This window comes from Lithobates pipiens, unplaced genomic scaffold (assembly GCF_037356315.1).
Source record: "Lithobates pipiens isolate NorthernLeopardFrog02 unplaced genomic scaffold, aLitPip1_a1.2 Scaffold_16, whole genome shotgun sequence".
Taxonomy (NCBI): Eukaryota; Metazoa; Chordata; class Amphibia; order Anura; family Ranidae; genus Lithobates; species Lithobates pipiens.
Window position 1 is genome coordinate 49,970,372 of NW_027507748.1, and position 19,363 is coordinate 49,989,734.

Below are 19,363 nucleotides of genomic sequence, written 5' to 3' on the forward strand. Positions count from 1 at the left end.
CTCCGTCCCGTCCCGTCCCGTGCCGTGCCTTGCCTTGCCTCCGTCCCGTGCCCTCTTCGTCGGCGCCTCGGCGGCCATTGTAAAATTCAAAAGCTGCGCCGCCGCCTTCGCCTGTGATAGGCGGAACACTGAATTTCCCAGCAGCCTGTGTTCCGCCTATCACGTACATCGTATCATCCTTGTCCGTAGTACGAGGATGATACGATGTCCGTGATAGGCGGAACACAGGCTGCTGGGAAATTCAGTGTTCCGCCTATCACAGGCGAAGGCGGAGCCGGAGGCGCGGCTTTTGAACTATAGAATGGCCGCTGTCTGTCTGCTCGACACGCTGATCGAGCGGGCAGACAGCGATGACTCGAGTATAAGCCGAGGGGGGCACTTTCAGCCTCAAAAAAGAGGCTGAAAATCTCGGCTTATACTCGAGTATATACGGTAACTGGTTGGGCCACCCTTAGCAGCAACAACTGCAACCAAGCGTTTGCGATAACGTGCAATGAGGCTTTTACAGCGTCCTGGAGGAATTTTGGCCCACTCATCTTTGCAGAATTGTCTTAATTCAGTTACATTAGAGGGTTTTCGAGCATGAACGGCCTTTTTAAGGTCATACCACAACATCTCAATAGGATTCAGGTCAGGACTTTGGCTAGGCCACTCCAAAGTCTTCATTTTGTTTTTCTTCAGCCATTCGGTGGTGGACTTGCTGGTGTGTTTAGGATCATTGTCCTGCTGCAGAACCCAAGTTCGTTTCAGCTTGAGTACATGAACAGATGGTCGGACATTCTCCTTCAGGATCTCTTGGTAGACAGCAGAATTCATAGTTCCTTTTATCACGGCAAGTCTTCCAGGTCCTGAAGCAGCAAAACAGCCCCAGACCATCACACTACCACCACCATATTTTACTGTTGGTATAATGTTCTTTTTATGAAATGCAGTGTTCCTTCTACGCCAGATATACTTGGACACACACCTTCCAAAGAGTTCCACTTTTGTCTCATCGGTCCACAGAATGTTGTCCCAAAAGTCTTGGGGATCATCAAGATGTGTTGTGGAGAAATTGAGACGAGCTTTGATGTTCTTTTTGCTCAGCAGTGGTTTTCTCCTTGGAACTCTGCCATGCAGGCCATTTTTGCCCAGTCTTTTCCTGATGGTGGAGGCATGAACGCTGACCTTAACTGAGGCAAGTGAGGCCTGCAGTTCCTTGGACGTTGTTGTGAGGTCTTTTGTGACCTCTTGGATGAGTCGTCGCTGCGCTCTTGGGGTAATTTTGGGCGGCCGGCCACTCCTGGGAAGGTTCACCACTGTTCCATGTCTTCGCCATTTGTGGATAATGGCTCTCACTGTGGTTCGCTGGATTCCCAAAGCTTTGGAAATGGCTTTATAACCCTTTCCAGACTGATAGATCTCAATTACTTTCTTTCTCAATTGTTCCTGAATTTCTTTGGGTCTCGGCATGATGTGTAGCTTTTAAGGATCTTCTGGTGGACCTTACTGTGTCAAGCAGCTCCTATTTAAGTGATGTCTTGATTGTGAACAGGTGTGGCAATAATCAGGCCTGGGTGTGGCTAGAGAAATTGAACTCAGGTGTGCACAACCACAGTTATAGTATGTTTTAACAAGGGGGGCAATCACTTTTTCACACAGGGCCATGATGGTTTGGATTTTTTTTCACCTTTAATAATAAACACCTTCATTTACAAATTGCATTTTGTGTTTACTTGTGTTGTCCTTGACTGTTGTTTAAATTGGTTTGATGTTCCGAAACACTTAAGTGTGACAAACATGCAAAGGAACAGGAAATGAGGAAGGGGGAAAACACTTTTTCACACCACTGTACATCTGTTTAATTGCTTGGTAACACAAATTGTTAATCAGCCAATTACATGGCAGCAACTCAATGCATTAGGGCAGACGTGGTAAAGATGACTTGCTGAAGTTCAAACCGAGCATCAGAATGGGGAAGAAAGGGGTACCAGACACGCTGATCTGAGTATTTCAAAAACTGCTGATCTGCTGGGATTTTAATGCACAACCATCTCTCGGGTTTACAGGGAATGACCCGAAAGAAAGAAATATCCAGTGAGCCCCAGTTGTGTGGATGAAAATGCCTTGTTGATGTCAAAGGAGAAAGGGCAGACTGGTTCGAGATGATAGAAAGGTAACAGTAACTCAAATAACCACTCAGTCCAAGCAAGGTATGCAGAATACCATCTCTGAATGCACAACACATCCAACCTTGAAGCAGATGGCCTACAGCAGGCCAGAAGACCACACCGGGGTGCCACTCCTGTCAGCTAAAAATAGGAAATTGAGGCTGCAATTCACACAGGCTCACCAAAATTGGACAATAGAAGATTGGAAAAACGTTGTCTGGTCTCAAGTTCAGCTGCAACATTCAGATGTTTGGGTCAGAATTTGGCGTAAACAACATGAAAGCATGGATCCATCCTGCCTTGTATCAATGATTCAGGCTGGTGGTGGTGGTGTAATGGTGTGGGGTGTATTTTCTTGGCACACTTTGGGCCCCTTAGTACCAATTGAGCATCGTTTAAAACACCACGGCCTACCGGAGTATTGTTGCTGACCATGTCCATCCCTTTATGACTACAGTGTACCCATCTTCTGATGGCTCCTTCCAGCAGGATAATGCACACAAAGCTCCAATCATCTCACCAATGGACAATGAGGTCACTGTGCTCCAATGGCCTCCACACTCACCAGATCCAATCCAATCCAATCCAATAGAGCACCTGTTGGGATGTGGTGAAACGTGACATTCATATCATGGATGTGCAGCTGACAAATCTGCAGCAACTGTGTGATGCTATCGTGTCACTATGGACCAAAATCTCTCAGGAATGTTTCCAACACCTTGTTGAATCTATGCCATGAAGAATGAAGAGAGGTTCGGAAGGCAAAAGGGGGTACAACCCGGTACTCTTCTAAAATCATCTCACTACTGGTTTCTTGAGCATAACAATGAGTTCACTGTAGTCCAATGGCCTACACAGTCACCAGATTTCAATCTAATAGAGCACCTTTGGGATGTGATGGAATGGGAGAGCCACATCATGGATACAAATCTGCAGCAACTGCTTGATGCTATCGCTATGGACCAAAATCTCTGAGGAATGTTTTAAACACCTTGTTGAATCCATGCCATGAATAATAAAGGCAGTTCTGAAAGCAAAAGAGGGTTTAACCCGGTACTAGCAAGGTGTACCTAATAAAGTGAGTGTATAACACATTGGATGTGAGAACGCCAAGGGACAGTCCAATGCTAAATTATAAGGGAACATGGTATACTGGGGGAGTGGAGACTTAGGTAAGTATATAAATGAGTATTCAACCCTTTGCAGTTCGGAGCAGCCCCAATGCAAGAGGGAATTTTCCATTTTTCCTGGGTTAATCTTTTACACAACACATAATCAAGTGCAATGCAATTGACACACTACAAAGGATTGCTGATGTGTGAATCCAATTTTTTTTTGTTTGTTTTATGTTGCCATGGCATACGCTTAAAATACAAAATGTTCACATTTGAGTGCAAAGCACTTTTAAGAAGATGACATGGGCAAAGGACCGCTCTGCTTACAAAGCAGGAAAGCCCATTAAATGAGCAAAAAGTCCAGCGTAGAAATGGAAATTCTTACTGTATGTTCCAGGCCATTAGCAGAGTAACATAAACCTCCATAGCTTTGTGTACGGTGAAGAGGGCAGAACTGCAAAGTATTAATTGAAGCAGAAACTTTTCTCGTGTTGGTTTTGTGGCTGATCCCTGACACTAATGCAGAGGATTGTTTATATGTGCAGCTCTATATATAACATGCGTTTTCATCACAGATTGAAATAGTCTTTAAAATGTGGTGCCGTTTGGAAATGTGAAATCTGCAACTGAAAATTTAAAGTTAAGAAGTCACATGAGGGTCAAACATATTATATTCATTATGAAACATTTGTCTGGGGCGCCGGGTAAAAGAAAAAAAACAGAAAAAAGATTAAAAAAAGAACATTAAATGCTGGATATGGTGAAATCCGAAGAGCAGAATTTTAAAAAGATGATATCTGAGCTTCATATTGTCATCAAATCCTTTATTTGGCCATGTGGGTTTGTATTGCTCATATTATATCAGAAACAATGTATTGCAAAAGGTGAGATAGAATCATAAAAGAGCTCAAGCTGAGTTGTGATACAGCAATTTCACTTCTGGATCCAGTAAAGCCCGATACGCACTGTTGAATTATGAATGATCCAGCTGATTTTAGCTAAATACAATGACAGCATCACGTCTACAGCAACAGCAGACACCCCCGGATCAGGAATAAACAACAATCTCCAGCGCTCAAGAATGGTGCAATGGTGGTGGATGGATCACCTTGATAATGCCAATAATGGCACAAGCTTTGCTGCCCCCCTAATGCCACGTACACACGATCAGAATTCCGGGCCAGGAAAAGACCGATGAGAGCTTTTCATCGGAAAATGCGACTGTGTGTATGCTTCATCGGAATTTAGCTGTCCAAATTTCTGCCAGCCAAAAGTTGATAGCATGTTCTCAATTTTCCCGATGGAAAAACTTTCTATCGGAAATTCCGATCGTGTGTAGGCAATTCCGACACGCCAAAAATCACGCATGCTCAGATTCAACTACGAGACAGAAGCTATTGGCTACTTGCTATTGAACTTCCTTTTTCTAGTCCCGTCGTACGTGTTGTACGTCACTGCGTTATAAACGATCGGAATTTGGTGTGACCGTGTGTAGGCAAGACAGCTTGAGTGGAATTCCATCAGGAAAACCATCAGAGATTTTTCCAATGAGAATTCCGATCGTGTGTACGCGGCATTAGAGTCAAGGAAGAACCTAGCAGAAGGGGTGAAGTTCCCTTTTTAAGCTTGCCATCTTTCATTCAACTGTCAAATGCCACAGCGTCTACTGCCCATGAGGTTCTGGCATGTGACGCTTGCATAACAAAGGAGGGGTTTAATGGCAGGAAGGGGTTGGCCTTAATGTCAGCATTGACAGAATTTGAGGCTGCACAAGTGTCATAGCACCATAACATGCCCTATATTCAGTACTATTCTTATCTATAAAAATTTTCAGTTTGGGTCTGGTTCACTTTAATGTCATCAAGGCCACTTACACCGTTGTGTTCTGTGGTAATGCACGTGCATTGACGCACTTTTTTCCACGCATTAACATGCATTGCATTAGGGGATATGATTCATAGAGCACACCCAATTGCACAACCCAAAAACAAATATTCAGGCCTTGTGTATGATAGCACTGGACTGATAGAAGGGAAAATTTGTTCTGATGGAAAAAGCACTTTATGGTTTATTCATCAAAGAAGAAGATCCTCAATTAAAATATAGTATAGGTGGAGAGCCCAGTTGGAGTAAACAATGCCTGATCTTTGGTATTAGGGGGAGAAATAGTTGGTGTCAGTGGGGAAAAAAGTGCCCCATCAACGGTGTCAGAGAAATGCCCCATTTTTGGTGTCAGTGGCAGCAAGAATTCCTCAAGGCCCGGATAAAGGCGAGTAAAGGGCAGCATCGGTCCCCAGGGCTGCAGTTTGGAGACCACTGCTCTTCTTAACCAAAAGTTTCAAAAGGTCCTTTAGGTGAGATGATTTTTTTGTACCAGGTGTTCCTCTGTACACCTTAGAACGGTGCAATAAACAGCCATAAATAGCTGCAATCAATTATCAATCATTCCTAGTCAGAAAATGGAGCAGATGCTTCACCGTAGATGCTCTGTGTCCAAACACAGGGTGAATCAAGGAAAGGTGTTCAGGTCTGGCGGACACGGTGATCTCAATTTAACAGACAGGACACCTATCACCTCCTCCTACCCCAAAAAATACAGTCCGGGGCGGGCAGCAGGTGAAAAGTGAGATCAGATTTGAGGCTTTAAGAGCCAGAAAGACAACGAGACCATAACTCTTCTACAGATGCCCTGGCGATATTTAAACAGCGTAAGAGAGTTTGTCATGAAGATGTGCTGCAAGCTTTCCTCTTAAACATTAAAGCTCCTATGTGACAAGCAGCATATGAAATCCTGCAGACTTCTCTTGTTTGCATACTTTGCCCAAACAAGGCAGCAGAGAGCCTAAGCCTGAAATCTGCCTTTTCCACGCTTGCAGGTTAGAAGTCTGATCCTTTGCCAAGAGATGGAAACCGTCTGCACCAAGGAATGGTTAACCCTTAATCCCTTTATTCTTGCAATCCTTCCTCTTTACAGACATGCATGCCGTTATAGGGGTAAGGATATATATGGGTGGGCACATGGATGTCTTTTAGACCAGTTGTGATGTGTTTTGGCAAGCAGCAAGGTAATTGCAGTGCAGTGGAGGTCTATTAATTGAATTTAATTACATATTCTGTTACATAAAAATAAGTGCTACTGTATGTGCTCCACTTTTTTTTTTTCTATTTTTATCTATTTCTAATTTTTATTTAAAATACAACACGTTGCAGGTTTGATCTTGCAGGTTGCCATCATTTTACACTGTAGAGAGTGGTAAGCAGATGACAAATGCCTAGTCTGATTTTTTTCAGTTTGTAACCCTTTTTCAGTGTTTTACTACAGTTAGCAATAACAGTAGTAAATAATAAAAAAACAGCTTTATGAAAGGCATGAAAAAAGAATGGACTGAATGGAAATTAAATAATTATTAAGCTGCATTCACACATGATCACAGGTGGAATCGCTGCAATTCGGCCCCCATGATTTCAAATGGCTGCAAAACACGGGACGTGTTTGTGATGCCCTTATTTCTAATGGCATCCCAATTGTGCCGCGATTTTCGGATGGTAAATCGTGCTGCAATTACGGCAAATCGCAAGGCGCGATTCTGTCACGCAAAAGAAGAGAGAGATATAATTTTTCTCCTGTTCAAATCATTAGTAAGACCTCATCTGGAATATGCAGTTCAGTTTTGGGCACCAGTTCTCAAAAAAGGATATCGGGGAACTGGAGTAAGTGCATAGAAGGGCAGCCAAACTGATGAGAGGCATGGAGGAACTCAGCTATGAGGAAAGATTAGAGGAACTGAATTTATTCACTCTTGATAAGAGGAGATTAAGGGGGGATATGATCAACGTGTACAAATATATAAGGGGCCCATATAGTGAACTTGGTGTGGAGTTATTCACTTTACAGTCAACAAAGAGGACAAGGGGGCACTCTTTACGTCTAGAGGAAAAGAGATTTCATCTCCAAATATGGAAAGGTTTCTTCACAGTAAGAGCTGTGAAAATGTGGAATAGACTCCCTGCAGAGGTGGTTCTGGCCAGCTCAGTGGATTGCTTTAAGAAGGGCCTGGATTATTTCCTAAGTGTACATAATTTAACTGGGTACTGACATTTATAGGTAAAGCTGATCCGAGGAAAATCCGATTGCCTCTCGGGGGGTCAGCAAGGAATTTTTTCCCCTGCTTTAGCAAATTGGATCATGCTCTGCTGGGGTTTTTTGCCTACCTCTGGATCAACTGTGGGTATAGAATTGGGTATATGGGATTGTATGATATTATTATTATTATTTTTTTTTGTGGTTGAACTGGATGGACTTTTTTCAACCGGACTAACTATGTAAAAAAAGCTCATGTTCCTTTTGTAGCGACAAGTGGCTCGTGTTGCGATTTCAGTGCGATTTTACCATGCGACAATCGCGCCATGATTGGGGTGCCATAGAAGTGATGGCATCGCAAATGTGTCCTGCCTTTTGCAGCCATTTGAAATCGCGTGGTGTAATCGCGGGCAAAGTTGTGTGAATGCAGCCTTAGAAGAGAGAATACAAATGTTTACAGATGGATCTGATTGGAAAAAAAATAGCTTGTGCTTTTTTAACCCTTCTTTTTGCTTTTGAAGAAATAAAAACATCTGTCCATATGTGCCAGGCAGTCCACCTGAAAATATTGCTAGGTGGAGACTCATGGACTAAAGTGCACTATAACTATAAACTCAGACAGCAAGCAACAGGTAAAGGTGATGGGTCTTACCACGATAAATAAAGGGAATTAGTCATTCTGAAAGAAGCAGTGCAGAAAGATACAGTATATCAGGGGTGTCCAACCTTTTGACCTTCCTGGGCCACATTGGAAGAAGAGAAATTGTCTTGGGACACACATAAAATACACCAACAATAAGGATAGCTGATGACGAGCAGAAAAAGTTGAGCAGATAGAGGGGAACAAATCACACTTCTGTTTGTTTTTGCTGGACCAGATCAGAGGTAGCTGGGTGGAAACGGACACAAATCCATTTACATATGACTGCCTATAGAGGAAAATGGAGAGTCCGATTGGGTCCATCTGAAAAATGGGCAAGCAGACCCAATCGGGTGGCCCGCATAAAAGGGGCCTAAGGTATGACTGTGAAGAATGGAATATTTTTCTTTGAGAAGATAAAAATGATAAGTCCATTTTCCTTCCGCAGCATGTCAACATTATTAAGTAAATTTACCATTTTGTGTTGGGCTGTATTCATAACCGTCTTGGGCCGCATGGCTGCTGAGGCACAATGGGGCTTAGGTCCCAATTAACGTAACACAACGGGATCAAATCCCCCACAACCCTTGCCCTTTACCCCATTAAATAAGACACTTATGACCATTAGGTTGGAAAGAGCAAGGCCATAGCTTTATTAAATTTCAACACATAACGTGAACATATTTAACCAGTGCCTGTCACAATCGTACTGTGAGCACTTAACCAAAAGAGGGAAGTGGGGCCTGTCATTACCATAAGTGCTGGACAGACAGCCTACTTCCAATTTTCCATTAAGGGCATAGCCTATTACAGCAACTTTAACTGCTGGCAAGGTCAAGAAAACTGCAGCAAGTTGTGACATACCATAACATAGGAAAAAGGGGGTGGGAGGGTGGGCAACTCTTCCAATGACTCTTCCGAAAGGCCCAGAATTCCCTGGGGGACCTGATTTCCTGAGCTCAGGTCCATCCCATCCCATCCCAGATGTCCCAACCAATCATTCCCCATGTCATGCACCTATCCATGCCCCCATCAGGCAAGGCTCTCTTTCCTTAGGGAGAGGCTCAAGAGGCCTTCATGCGCCACAGGTTGAACACCCCTGCAGTAGACTCTAATAGCCTGAACCATATCCAGACTTTGAAGGAAAATTTCCTTTGGGAGAACTGGAGAAAAAATATGGATGGATAAATAACTGAGGATTTAAGACAGAAACTACCTTAAGCAAGAAGGATGTCCTGTACCTCAATACCATCTTGTCCCTATGTTAAACCGGAAAGGAATCCTTACAGGATAAGGCTGCCATTTCAGACACCCAACTCAAAGAGGTGATGGCCACCTTGTTGTTGAGAGTTGAAAGAGGAATGTCTCTAAAGGGTACAAACATTGGTTTCTGAAGGACAGATAGATCAAAGTTTAGCCCCCATTGAGTCACAGGAGATTGGCTGTGGAAAGCTATACGACAGATCCCCTGTATAAAGGTCTCAATCAAGAAGTGAGAAGCCAATAGTTTCCAAAACTAGAGAGAAATGGCAGAAACCTTGCTCTTGAAATTGCCAAAGCTAAGGGTTGAACCTGGAAGCCAGAAAGCCCACAGGTCCCCCGTAACACATCCAGGTGTAGGGGCCACCCCCCTGATTACAGACTCTTCAGGCTGAGGAAGTCTACCTGCCAATTACCTAGGCCTGGGATGTGCAAGGCAAATACATTTGGTCCAACTGGTTTTTCCCTAATACACGCCACTGCTGTTGCATGGTTCAACTCTGTCTGAATCAGATGATGCTCCAGCAAAATGCTTGAAAGCTATATATTTTTTTGGTAGATCTAAGGGCCTGTGCTGATGACATCAATTTGACATTTGTTTAAAAGGCCTCTGGAATCATTCAGGCCCATTTCATCTGCTATTGACCTCCTTATGACCTGCATTTATCCTGATTTATCATGACATCATCGCTCTTCATCTTCACCATGTCCAATTAGAGAACACCTTCACTGAAAAAAAAACACAAGCGTGTTCCATGAATGGTGGCAATACTGAGTGAGCCATACCCTGTGATTAATGTGCAGAGGTTAAACCAATCACACAAGCTCCGGAAGATCATGGCGATGGACGTAGTAGCACCGATTTCGGAAAATTGACAGTTTCCCCAGTGGCCTGTCAGGTATGAGATATGCATACTTACAATGTGCCAAGTTGGAGCAATAAAGATTATTCATTGAGTTCAGATTTAAAGCCAGAGGGTCAACGGCCAGGCAAGAATTTTTTGAAGAATAAGACGTCAGCAATGGCAGCCTCCAGGTTTCTTTCATTTCATTGAATCTTTTTAATTTATTACTGTGATACATTCAGGCTGTGTATACTGTAGTAAACATGTATCTTTAAGCCCTTGTACACACCGGGCCGATTTAACATGTCAAATCGCATACCAAATCAGAGCCTATTGCCGGCAAAGGCACTATTCGAATCAGTGAAACGCTAACTTTGCCACACTGCACCAATTCCCAAAAGTAGATTCTGCGCTACTTTTGGTGACTTCTGGGGTGATTTCAATTGATCTTTGCATGAACCGGCACAAATGTCTCTCAAATCGCCCCCAAAGTTGTACTGAAATGCCGGTTTAAAACCCGCATTCAGTGTGAACCTGGGCTAAAGTTTTTTTAGTCACAGAACTATAGGCCTACCTTTTTATTTTATTTTTTCATTTTGGATAGAGCAGAGGAGGGTTATAACCCATGTCAGATTTTTTTTTCCACCATCTGTGTCCCATTGTGGAGATTTCCCTTCACTTCCGGTCCCATAGCCAAACAGGAAGTTAGAGGAAATCCCTTCAAATTAAAGAAATTCCTTGGGGACCCTCAGGTCATCAGAACTAGCACCCTATTAGAAGATTTCCCCTCTATTACTTTTCTAGTAACGCAAAATTCAGGATTTTCTTTTACTTTCAATGATAACGGTAAACAGGACAAATAGAGAGGGTGAATCTTCCTAACGGGGGCACAGACAGCAATAAAAACTGATAAGGGTTCTAAATCCTCTCCGCTCTATCCAAAACTGAAAAAAGTTCTGCCTTTAGTTATACTTTAATGCTGCAGTGATTATTATTATTATACAGGATTTTTATAGTCTCAACAGTGTGTGCAGCCCTTTACAATATAAAGCCATGGTTAAAACACTCTGGATAGGCAACACTAGAAGAGCCGTTCCACGGCGTCCGCTCCACACACAGTCCGACACGCCCCACTGAACACTGCTCTAATCAACATCACCCTTGCTTCCTGAGCAAGGATGTTGATTGGAGCAGTGTTCAGGGGGCGTGTCAGAGACCTGGGCTGTTTGAGTGTGAGAGCTGCAGTCCGACTCTCCTAGTGCTGCCCGGATGTTGTTTTGCAGATTAATGTAGCAGATAAAGCCAAAAGAGGCATATTAATTATTGTATATGTACCCTGACTGCATTACAGTATTAAATTAAAAGGGTTCAATCGATTGGGCTTTAACATTATGCTTACATATTACATAGCAATGCCCGGAATGGAGTGAGATTCCCCTGTAGTAGAATACTATGTACCAGAACTGAGGACAAAGGTAAAATATAGTACATCTGCCACCATAAATTACACAACGCTTTCTCTGATCAATAGCTCCCGGACACGACTTTATAGTCTAGGTGTAACAATTTCATCATTAATATTTTTACCCTGTAAGAGGTCTGCAAATTCTGTTTCCAAAACAAATGTCTCCATAGAGACAGATCAACTTTCTGTATTAGTCGGTAATCCTCTTAGAAGTTTTCTAGACACAGGAAAAACACAGCGCCCTACAGCAACAGCTCAGAAAGAATTTGCTGGGCTACATGCACAACTTTATGAAAAACATTTATGGGTCTATCAGAATACTCCCAGCTGCACAGATACACAGAACCTTAAAACTGAACGCCAATCTTTTACAGATGTATAAATATGTGCTTGGGGGAAAAAAATCACTTTAATAGGAAGTTCAGGAATTTAAGGACCCCAAGACCTCCAATCACTGATTTAAAACCAAAACATTTGGATATTTTTAGAACAATTATATTTGGGTCTAGCGGTGGAAGAAAGTTATGCTGGACACCTAGGAGAAGACTAAAGAAGACAAGTCTTCTTGGCAAAAAAAAATAATGGAAGAGCCACAGAATGATAATCAGGGCCCTTGCGGGGGAGAGATAGTAGGATATTGTGAAGTAGAGTGACCCTATTACTAAGGTTCTGTGACGGGTGACGGCATTGGGGCTGTCATGGAACCAGGTGAACTGTTTGGGCATTGTTTGGCTTTAATAAATTAGAAACTACTCCCTTAACCTTTGTTTTGGATTATTTAAAAGTTAGACTAAGGCCAGGTTCACATACACTATATTATCAAAATTATTGGGATGCCTGCCTTTACACACACACACACACATGAAATTTAATGGCATCCCAGTCTTAGTCCATAGGGTTCAATATTGAGTTGGCCCACCCTTTGCAGATATAACAGCTTCAACTCTTCTGGGAAGGCTGTCCATAAGGTTAGGGGTGTGTCTATGGGAATGTTTGACTATTCTTCCAAAAGCACATTTGTGAGGTCAGGCACTGATGTTGGACAAAAAGGCCTGGCTCTGAGGTCTCCACTCTAATTCATCCCAAAGGTGTTCTATCGGGTTGAGCTTGTTTTTCAGGAGTTGGGCGTGGCCCCTTAGTTCCAGTGAAGGGAACTCTTATGGCGTCAGCATACCAAGACATTTTAGACAATTTCATGGTCCCAAATTTGTGGGAACAGTTTGGGGATGGCCCCTTCCTGTTCCAACATGACTGCACACCAGTGCACGAGGCAAAGTCCAAAAAGACATGGATGAGCGATTTTTGGGTGAAGGAACTTGACTGGCCTGCACAGAGTCCAGACCTCAACCCGATAGAACACCTTCGGGATGAATTAGAGCAGAAACTGTGAGCCAAGCCTTCTTGTCCAACATCAATGCCTGACCTCCCCAATGCGCTTCTGGAAGAATGGTCAAACATTCCCATAGATACACTCCTAAACCTTGTGGACGGCCTTCCCAGAAGAGATGAAGCTGTTATAGCTTGTACAGTGGGCCAACTCAACATTGAACCCAACAGACTAAGCCCCCGTACACACGGTCAGACATTCTGCCAACCAAATCCGTCGGATTGTGTCCGAAACTGTTGTATACACACGGTGGGACAAAGTTGTAGACAAATCCGATTTTTCAGAACGTGATGACGTAATTTCGTTACGATGGGACTACGTTCAGGCTAGTAGCCAATAGCTTTGATGTAGGAATTTGATCTGAGCATGCGTGGCACTTTGTCCGATCGGAATTCTCTACACATGATCGGAGTATGTCCTATCGGACCAGTTTGTCGGAAAATATTTCCAACAAGTTGGAAAATTTGGTCTGACGTATATTCCGACGGAAACAGTCCGATGCATACCACACACAGTCGGATTATCCGACAACACTGTCCGATAGGACACATTCCGACGGATTCTCCGACCGTGTGTATGGGGGCTAAGACTGGGATGCCATTACAGTTCATGGGCGTATAAAGACAGGTGTCCCAATACTTTTGATAAAATAGTGTATAAGCCAATTAGCATGCAAAAGCAGTTTGAAGCAGGTTGATACAGCCTAGCCCTCATCTAGCTGTGCATCCTTCTCAGCATTTTAGTGTGCCCCAGGGGGGTACAGGTACCGCACCCAGCCCCACTGCCTGCAGCCTCTCAAAGTCAGAAGCAGAAGACTTAGGTTCCGTATATTCGTCCCTGAACACCTAGGGCCTTAAACACAGGTGCCACTCCGTACAGAGCTCAGCCCCACCCAGCTACAGCCATGGCTATTGCTGGTCTGCATCTTTATATTGCACTTTTTCTTCCTACAAAGAGATAAACCTACTTAAAACTCAGCTTCAGCCAAAACTTTTTTCCCCATTTTAAATAATTTAAGAAGGGTTAAAGTTTTTTGGCAAGTACTTATCGGTGTGTTTGACTCTGTTGGAGGTGTTGGAGGTTGGAGGATGGAGGATGGAGGATGGGGGTGGTGTGTTGCAGGGTGGGGGGGGGGGGGTTATAGTTGTTTCTATCCCTGTCGGGGTGATATCCCATCACTTCCCGTCTGCCTTACCCAGACAGGAAACGAGGGAGATTTTCCCAATGGGGAATCCACAATTAAAATATGACAGTAGTTCTATCCATTCTTTTCTGTTTCCAAAAGCACTAGCTGGAGTTGGGCTTTAATATTTGCCATTCTGATAATATTTTGTTATAAGTCATTTCCCCATCTGCAGAAATGTATTTTTTATTGCGCAAAAAGCCTGCCGAGCTCACGGTATGGATTGTGTGGGTGCAGGTTGGTGTTAATTGTGCATAACAGCGACAGAGTTGACGTACCAATGGTCTCCATTGTATCCCGCTCTTCTATAAGAAGTTGTGCTCGGGGAATATCTATGTGCATCCTCAGCGTCTGCTGCTTGTTCAGGGTGTCTGAAGTCCGGGTGTTTTTGCTGGAAAAATAAAAAAGAAAGAATGCTGAGTACACCAATAAGACCTTTATTTTTTACAAACGAGGTACAGTAAAACCTTGGTTTGAGAGCGTTTGTGGTTTGTTTTGCAAGACAAGCAAAATTTTTAAATAAATTTAGATTTGACATACAAGCGATGACTTGATATACAAGTAGTGTTATGTCACAACTGAGTATAAAAGAGAAGAGAGGTGCCTCTAAAGGTAGCAATATTGTTGCATTTAATGAAGGTCCAACATTTAGCAACATATTGCTACATTTAGAGGCGCCTCTCTTCTCTTTTATACTCCGGAGCTCCTGCAGGATTTTGCTTCTAATCCCCTTGTGGAGGCTTCCATTTGTGGATGGACGTTTTATGGTTACACAACCTGGTCACATTGCTATAATCTTTTTATATGGACTATAAACTGAAGGACTTATGAATAAATGGTTGTGGAACAAATTATTTGAGTTTCCATTATTTCTTATGGGGAAATTTGCTTTGACATACAAATGCTTTGGATTACAAGCATGCTCTTCTGGAGCGAATTATGCTCACAATCCAAAATGTTACTGTATATCGGTTTGACACAAATGTTATTCATTTACTACAGGGCAGGACTAAAAAGTGTTTTTAGTGTGGAACACCAAATCCTCATTCATATTCAAGAGCCCTTTTATCTGTCAAGCTTTTTTTTTTACATCCGTTAAGAAATACAACCAGGTACAACTGTCTCAGAAAGGATGATACACTCCAATAAACAAACTAACACTTTGTAAAGTAAGTGAGACACTGCCTGCATCTTGTGGTTGTTTGAATGCATCCGTGAGCTCAACAATTGAAGTGCAAGGATTGAAGTCCTGTTTAAAGTGATACTAAACGATATCCTTATCCTCCAGAAATAATACAGATCCACTGCTTAGCCACTTCATTACAGGGCACTTTCACCCTCTTCCTCCCCAGGCCAATTTTCAGCTTTCATCGCTGTCACACTTTAAATGACAATTGCACGGTTATGAAACACTGTATCCATATGACATTTTTGTCATTTTTTTTGAGACAGATAAACCTTTCTGTTGGTGGTATTTAATCACTACTGGGTTTAAATTTTTTGATAAACAAATGAAAATTAAAAAAAAGAAAAAAAACACCTTTTTCTTCTTTTCTGTTATACAATTTTGCAAATAAGTAATTTGTATTCCTCACTGATGTGCATTGATGATGCTGCACTGACAGGTACTGTCAGGCTGCATTTATGGGTACTGATGAGGCGGTACTGATAAACTGCTCTGATGGACACTGATGAGGCTGCACTGATAAGGCGGCACTGACAGGCACTGGTACCTGTATGCTGCACTGATAAGGTGGCACTGACAGGCACTGGTATGCTGCACTGATGGGCACTGATGTAAACTGATATGCTGCACTGATGATCAGTGCCCTATCAGTCTAAATTTTCCTTGTAACTGGAAAACCACTTATCGGCTTTCCTTTCCTCAGGTACTGACAGCGCTGAGGAAAGGAAATTCCAATAACCGGCATTTGTTTACATGTGATCAGCTGTGATTGGACACAACTGGACACATGGTAAAGACCCCAAGGGACACAGGGGACCACCAATCGCCATGCGGCGCACATGAGCAGCACGATGTGAAGGACATCATATGATGTTCAGTCAGAACATCATCTGCAATAAGCCCGGAGGGAAGGGATTATTGGTACTGTCATCTATTTTTCATTAAAGGGGTTGTAAAGGTAAGTGTTTTTTTAATAGGATGCATTAAGGTGAAAAAACACCTATCAGTGACTGCCCCCCAACTCCCCTGTTTTACTTGCCTGAACCCTCAAACTTGTCCCACAGGGACGCAACGTCTCTCGGCTAGGGGGTTCTCGGCTGTTGATTGGATAGATTGATAGCAGTGCAGCCATTGGCTCCCGCTGCTGTCAATCAAATCCAATGACGCGACCACGCGGGGGGGGGGCGGGGCCGAGGCCTGCATTCGGCGTCTATGGACACCGAATGCTGGACTTGGGAGTGCACCTGCAAGGTAACCCCCGGGAGAGCACTTCTCCTAGGGGGTTATCTGATGTGGGGAGGAGCCGAGAGAGCCCCCGAGGGACCCCAGAAGAGGATGGACCACTCTGTGCAAAACGAGCTGCACAATGGAGGTAAGTATGATATGTTTGTTATTTAAAAAAAAAATTTACTTTAGTGTCACTTTAAATTATTTTTTACTATGTTTTTCTTCTTCCTTGTAATGTTCTACGTGAGCCCCTGAGCCTCTCCTTTTTCTCACTTCCCTTTGTTTGGAACAAACAGTGCATGTTAGTTGCGGTTGCATGCACTGCTCTTTACACACTACAAATCACATAGTCCGTAGTCCATCTCCAGAGCAAGTAAGATGGGTGGTTCCATTCCTACATAGAGTGGGACCATGGAGAACAAATGTAGCCTCCCTCTAACACATAGTCATATCACAGTAGCAAAAAAATAAAATAATTTTTTTTTTTGGAGGAAGCAGAGAGTGTCAGAAGGTTGTTTTTTAAGCTTTTCCTCCAACCCCTCCACCCCAATACTTACCTACAGTAAGCCCGATCCAGTAATGTGCATGAGAACTGAGGATCTCCCGGGTCTCTCCCTCCTGATTTGCTGTGATGCAGCAGCAGCAGCCATTGACTCCCACTGCTGTCAATCACAGCCAGTGAAGCGGGACACAGAGAGCCAGTGTTCTATCAAAATCGCCAACTCCAACTACCTAACTTCCAGTTTCATTAAACCATCAGTAATTGTAGATTTTGACAAATTGCTGTTTGGACACAACACCGGTGACCGAATAGAGTCCGGTGCACGATATTATGAGCGGAGATTGTTACTCCACTCCGAAACTAGCCAACAAAATGGCCGCCCCCAAGGTAGTGACAACTTTGTCCTCGTTAGCCGCTGTGCCGTCAAAACAGTCAATCTTGCTGTACCGGACTATATTCGGTTGTCGGTGTTGTTTCCAAACCGCAATTTGTCAAAATCTCCAAATACTGATGGTTTAAAGAAACCGGAAGTGACGCGGTTGGAGTTTCTGATGAGTTGGCCAAGTTGACAGAAGACCAGCCTGGGAGCGAGCACACACGAGCGGCTTGCTATGGGGCCACTCGGCAAGGGGGAGGGGCTCAATGCTCCAGCGGGGGGACCCGAGAAGAGAAGGATTGGGGTTGCTCTGTGCAAAACCACTGCACAGAGAAGGTAAGCATGACATGTTTGTTATTTCTTTAAATAAAAATATTTCACGTACAATTACTTTAAGTTGGCTATACACTACTCGAATTCTGTTTACCATTTTTTGTTTTAGGAGTGTTTTTTGATTCTATAATCCTTATTGGGATCAAATTGACGTTAGTTTTCTACTGTAGCGATGAGAAAATTCAAAGCAGCAGGATGCAAAATGTTTCTAACAGAATTCTAATTCTTAACAGTGAATGTAGTAATTTTTGGAAATTCCAAAGTAAGCTAAATTCTGAAATACTTTCGAACATCAATGACGTCATATCATCAAATGTGCAGAGAATTTTCAAAAGAATGTTCGTACGCACTGTCATTATTTTGAAAATGTACCATGTATGGCCAGCCTTAGGCTTCGCTCACATCTATACAGGTGTGACGGTCGTGTGTTTTTGGCTGTCGTGTTTCGGGCAGTTCAACGTTTTCAACCTACGTGTGAAAATCACACAAAACAAGTGTATGACCCTTTATTAAAACTGCAGTGTACCAAAATGCATCGTATGTTGGTACAAACGTGTTCGCAAAGGTGCGTTGGGGTGCCATTAAAAATGAATGGCAACACAACGTGCCTTCAAAAGGGATGTGCGTTTTTTTGTGAATTTCACAAAGGTGGACCCAGTCCAGCACCCTTGGAGAAGAGGGGACAAGACAAAGGCATAGATTTAGTGCCACAGCAGTCATTTCCCATGCTAGGAAATACTCAACGAGATTGCAGGAAAGGAGTGGAGAGTGGAAGGGGTAATGAGAACCTATTGTACAATGTGCATGTAGGCAGGCTCAAAGCCTGTTCTGAAGTTCCTCAAAGGGTGCATGTGAGATCCTAGCATATTACTAAAGATGGGGTATGTGTAACATCACTACGACAGAGGTTCATTCAACAAGACAAGAAGGAAAGAGGTAATTGCCATGAGTAATCACAAAGAAAATCAGTTACCAGTCGTTGGCGTGGTACCTGGTTTGGTGACAGGTCTTCCGGTAGTGAGGGGGTCGGTGCTTTGACTCCCTCTCCAGCTGTCCGTCTCTGCCGGTCACCGGGAGTGGACTAGCGTTACGGAGATCTATGGCCTGGTCACTAGGTACGGGAAGAGAAGAGTTAAGTAGAGCACGCATGAGGTCCGCGCTATGTGCTCAGCAGGACCCCATTTTGTTACTGGGAGAGAGGTAACAGAGGTACGCTGACTGGTGGAGTGGGCAGAGGCTCAGCCTGTCCCTCCGAATGCAACACATACATCAGTATAAGTTTGTAGGGCATGGAATGAAGCAGCTTAAATAGGAACTATGGGTACTGCACACATGGAGCTTGTCTATGAGTTGGGAGGCTGCCTTAATGTTTGACATTCCACATGACCGTGGCTCCTGCCTGGTCCCTGGGCATTGATGAGCATGCCTTCATGTGCAATGGTTAGTAACCCCGTTCAACGCCTGATGTAGCCCAAAGAACCCAACTCCAGGGTAGTCTTCTCATGTAACCCACACATGACACCCAATGGGTTAATGGGGAATGAGGAGGAAGGTCCATCATCGCCCGACCACCACTTACATGTGTCACCTAATAGCTTTTAAATAAACCTAAA

General features: G+C 43.4%; 1 protein-coding gene across 4 annotated transcripts in view; it reads right to left on the reverse strand.

Annotated features, from left to right (window-relative positions):
• Positions 1-19,363, reverse strand: part of DSCAM (DS cell adhesion molecule) — a 730,792-nt gene that overhangs the window by 64,784 nt on the left and 646,645 nt on the right. For 2 of the 4 annotated variants that reach the window (XM_077479887.1, XM_077479886.1), the window contains exons 29-30: positions 18,742-18,861; positions 14,405-14,517 (exon numbers count right to left, since the gene is read on the reverse strand). In XM_077479887.1, the coding sequence (XP_077336013.1) occupies positions 14,405-14,517; positions 18,742-18,861 (233 nt within the window). The remainder of the gene's footprint in view (positions 1-14,404; positions 14,518-18,741; positions 18,862-19,363) is intronic. The other 2 variants (XM_077479889.1, XM_077479888.1) reach the window with 1 other exon arrangement.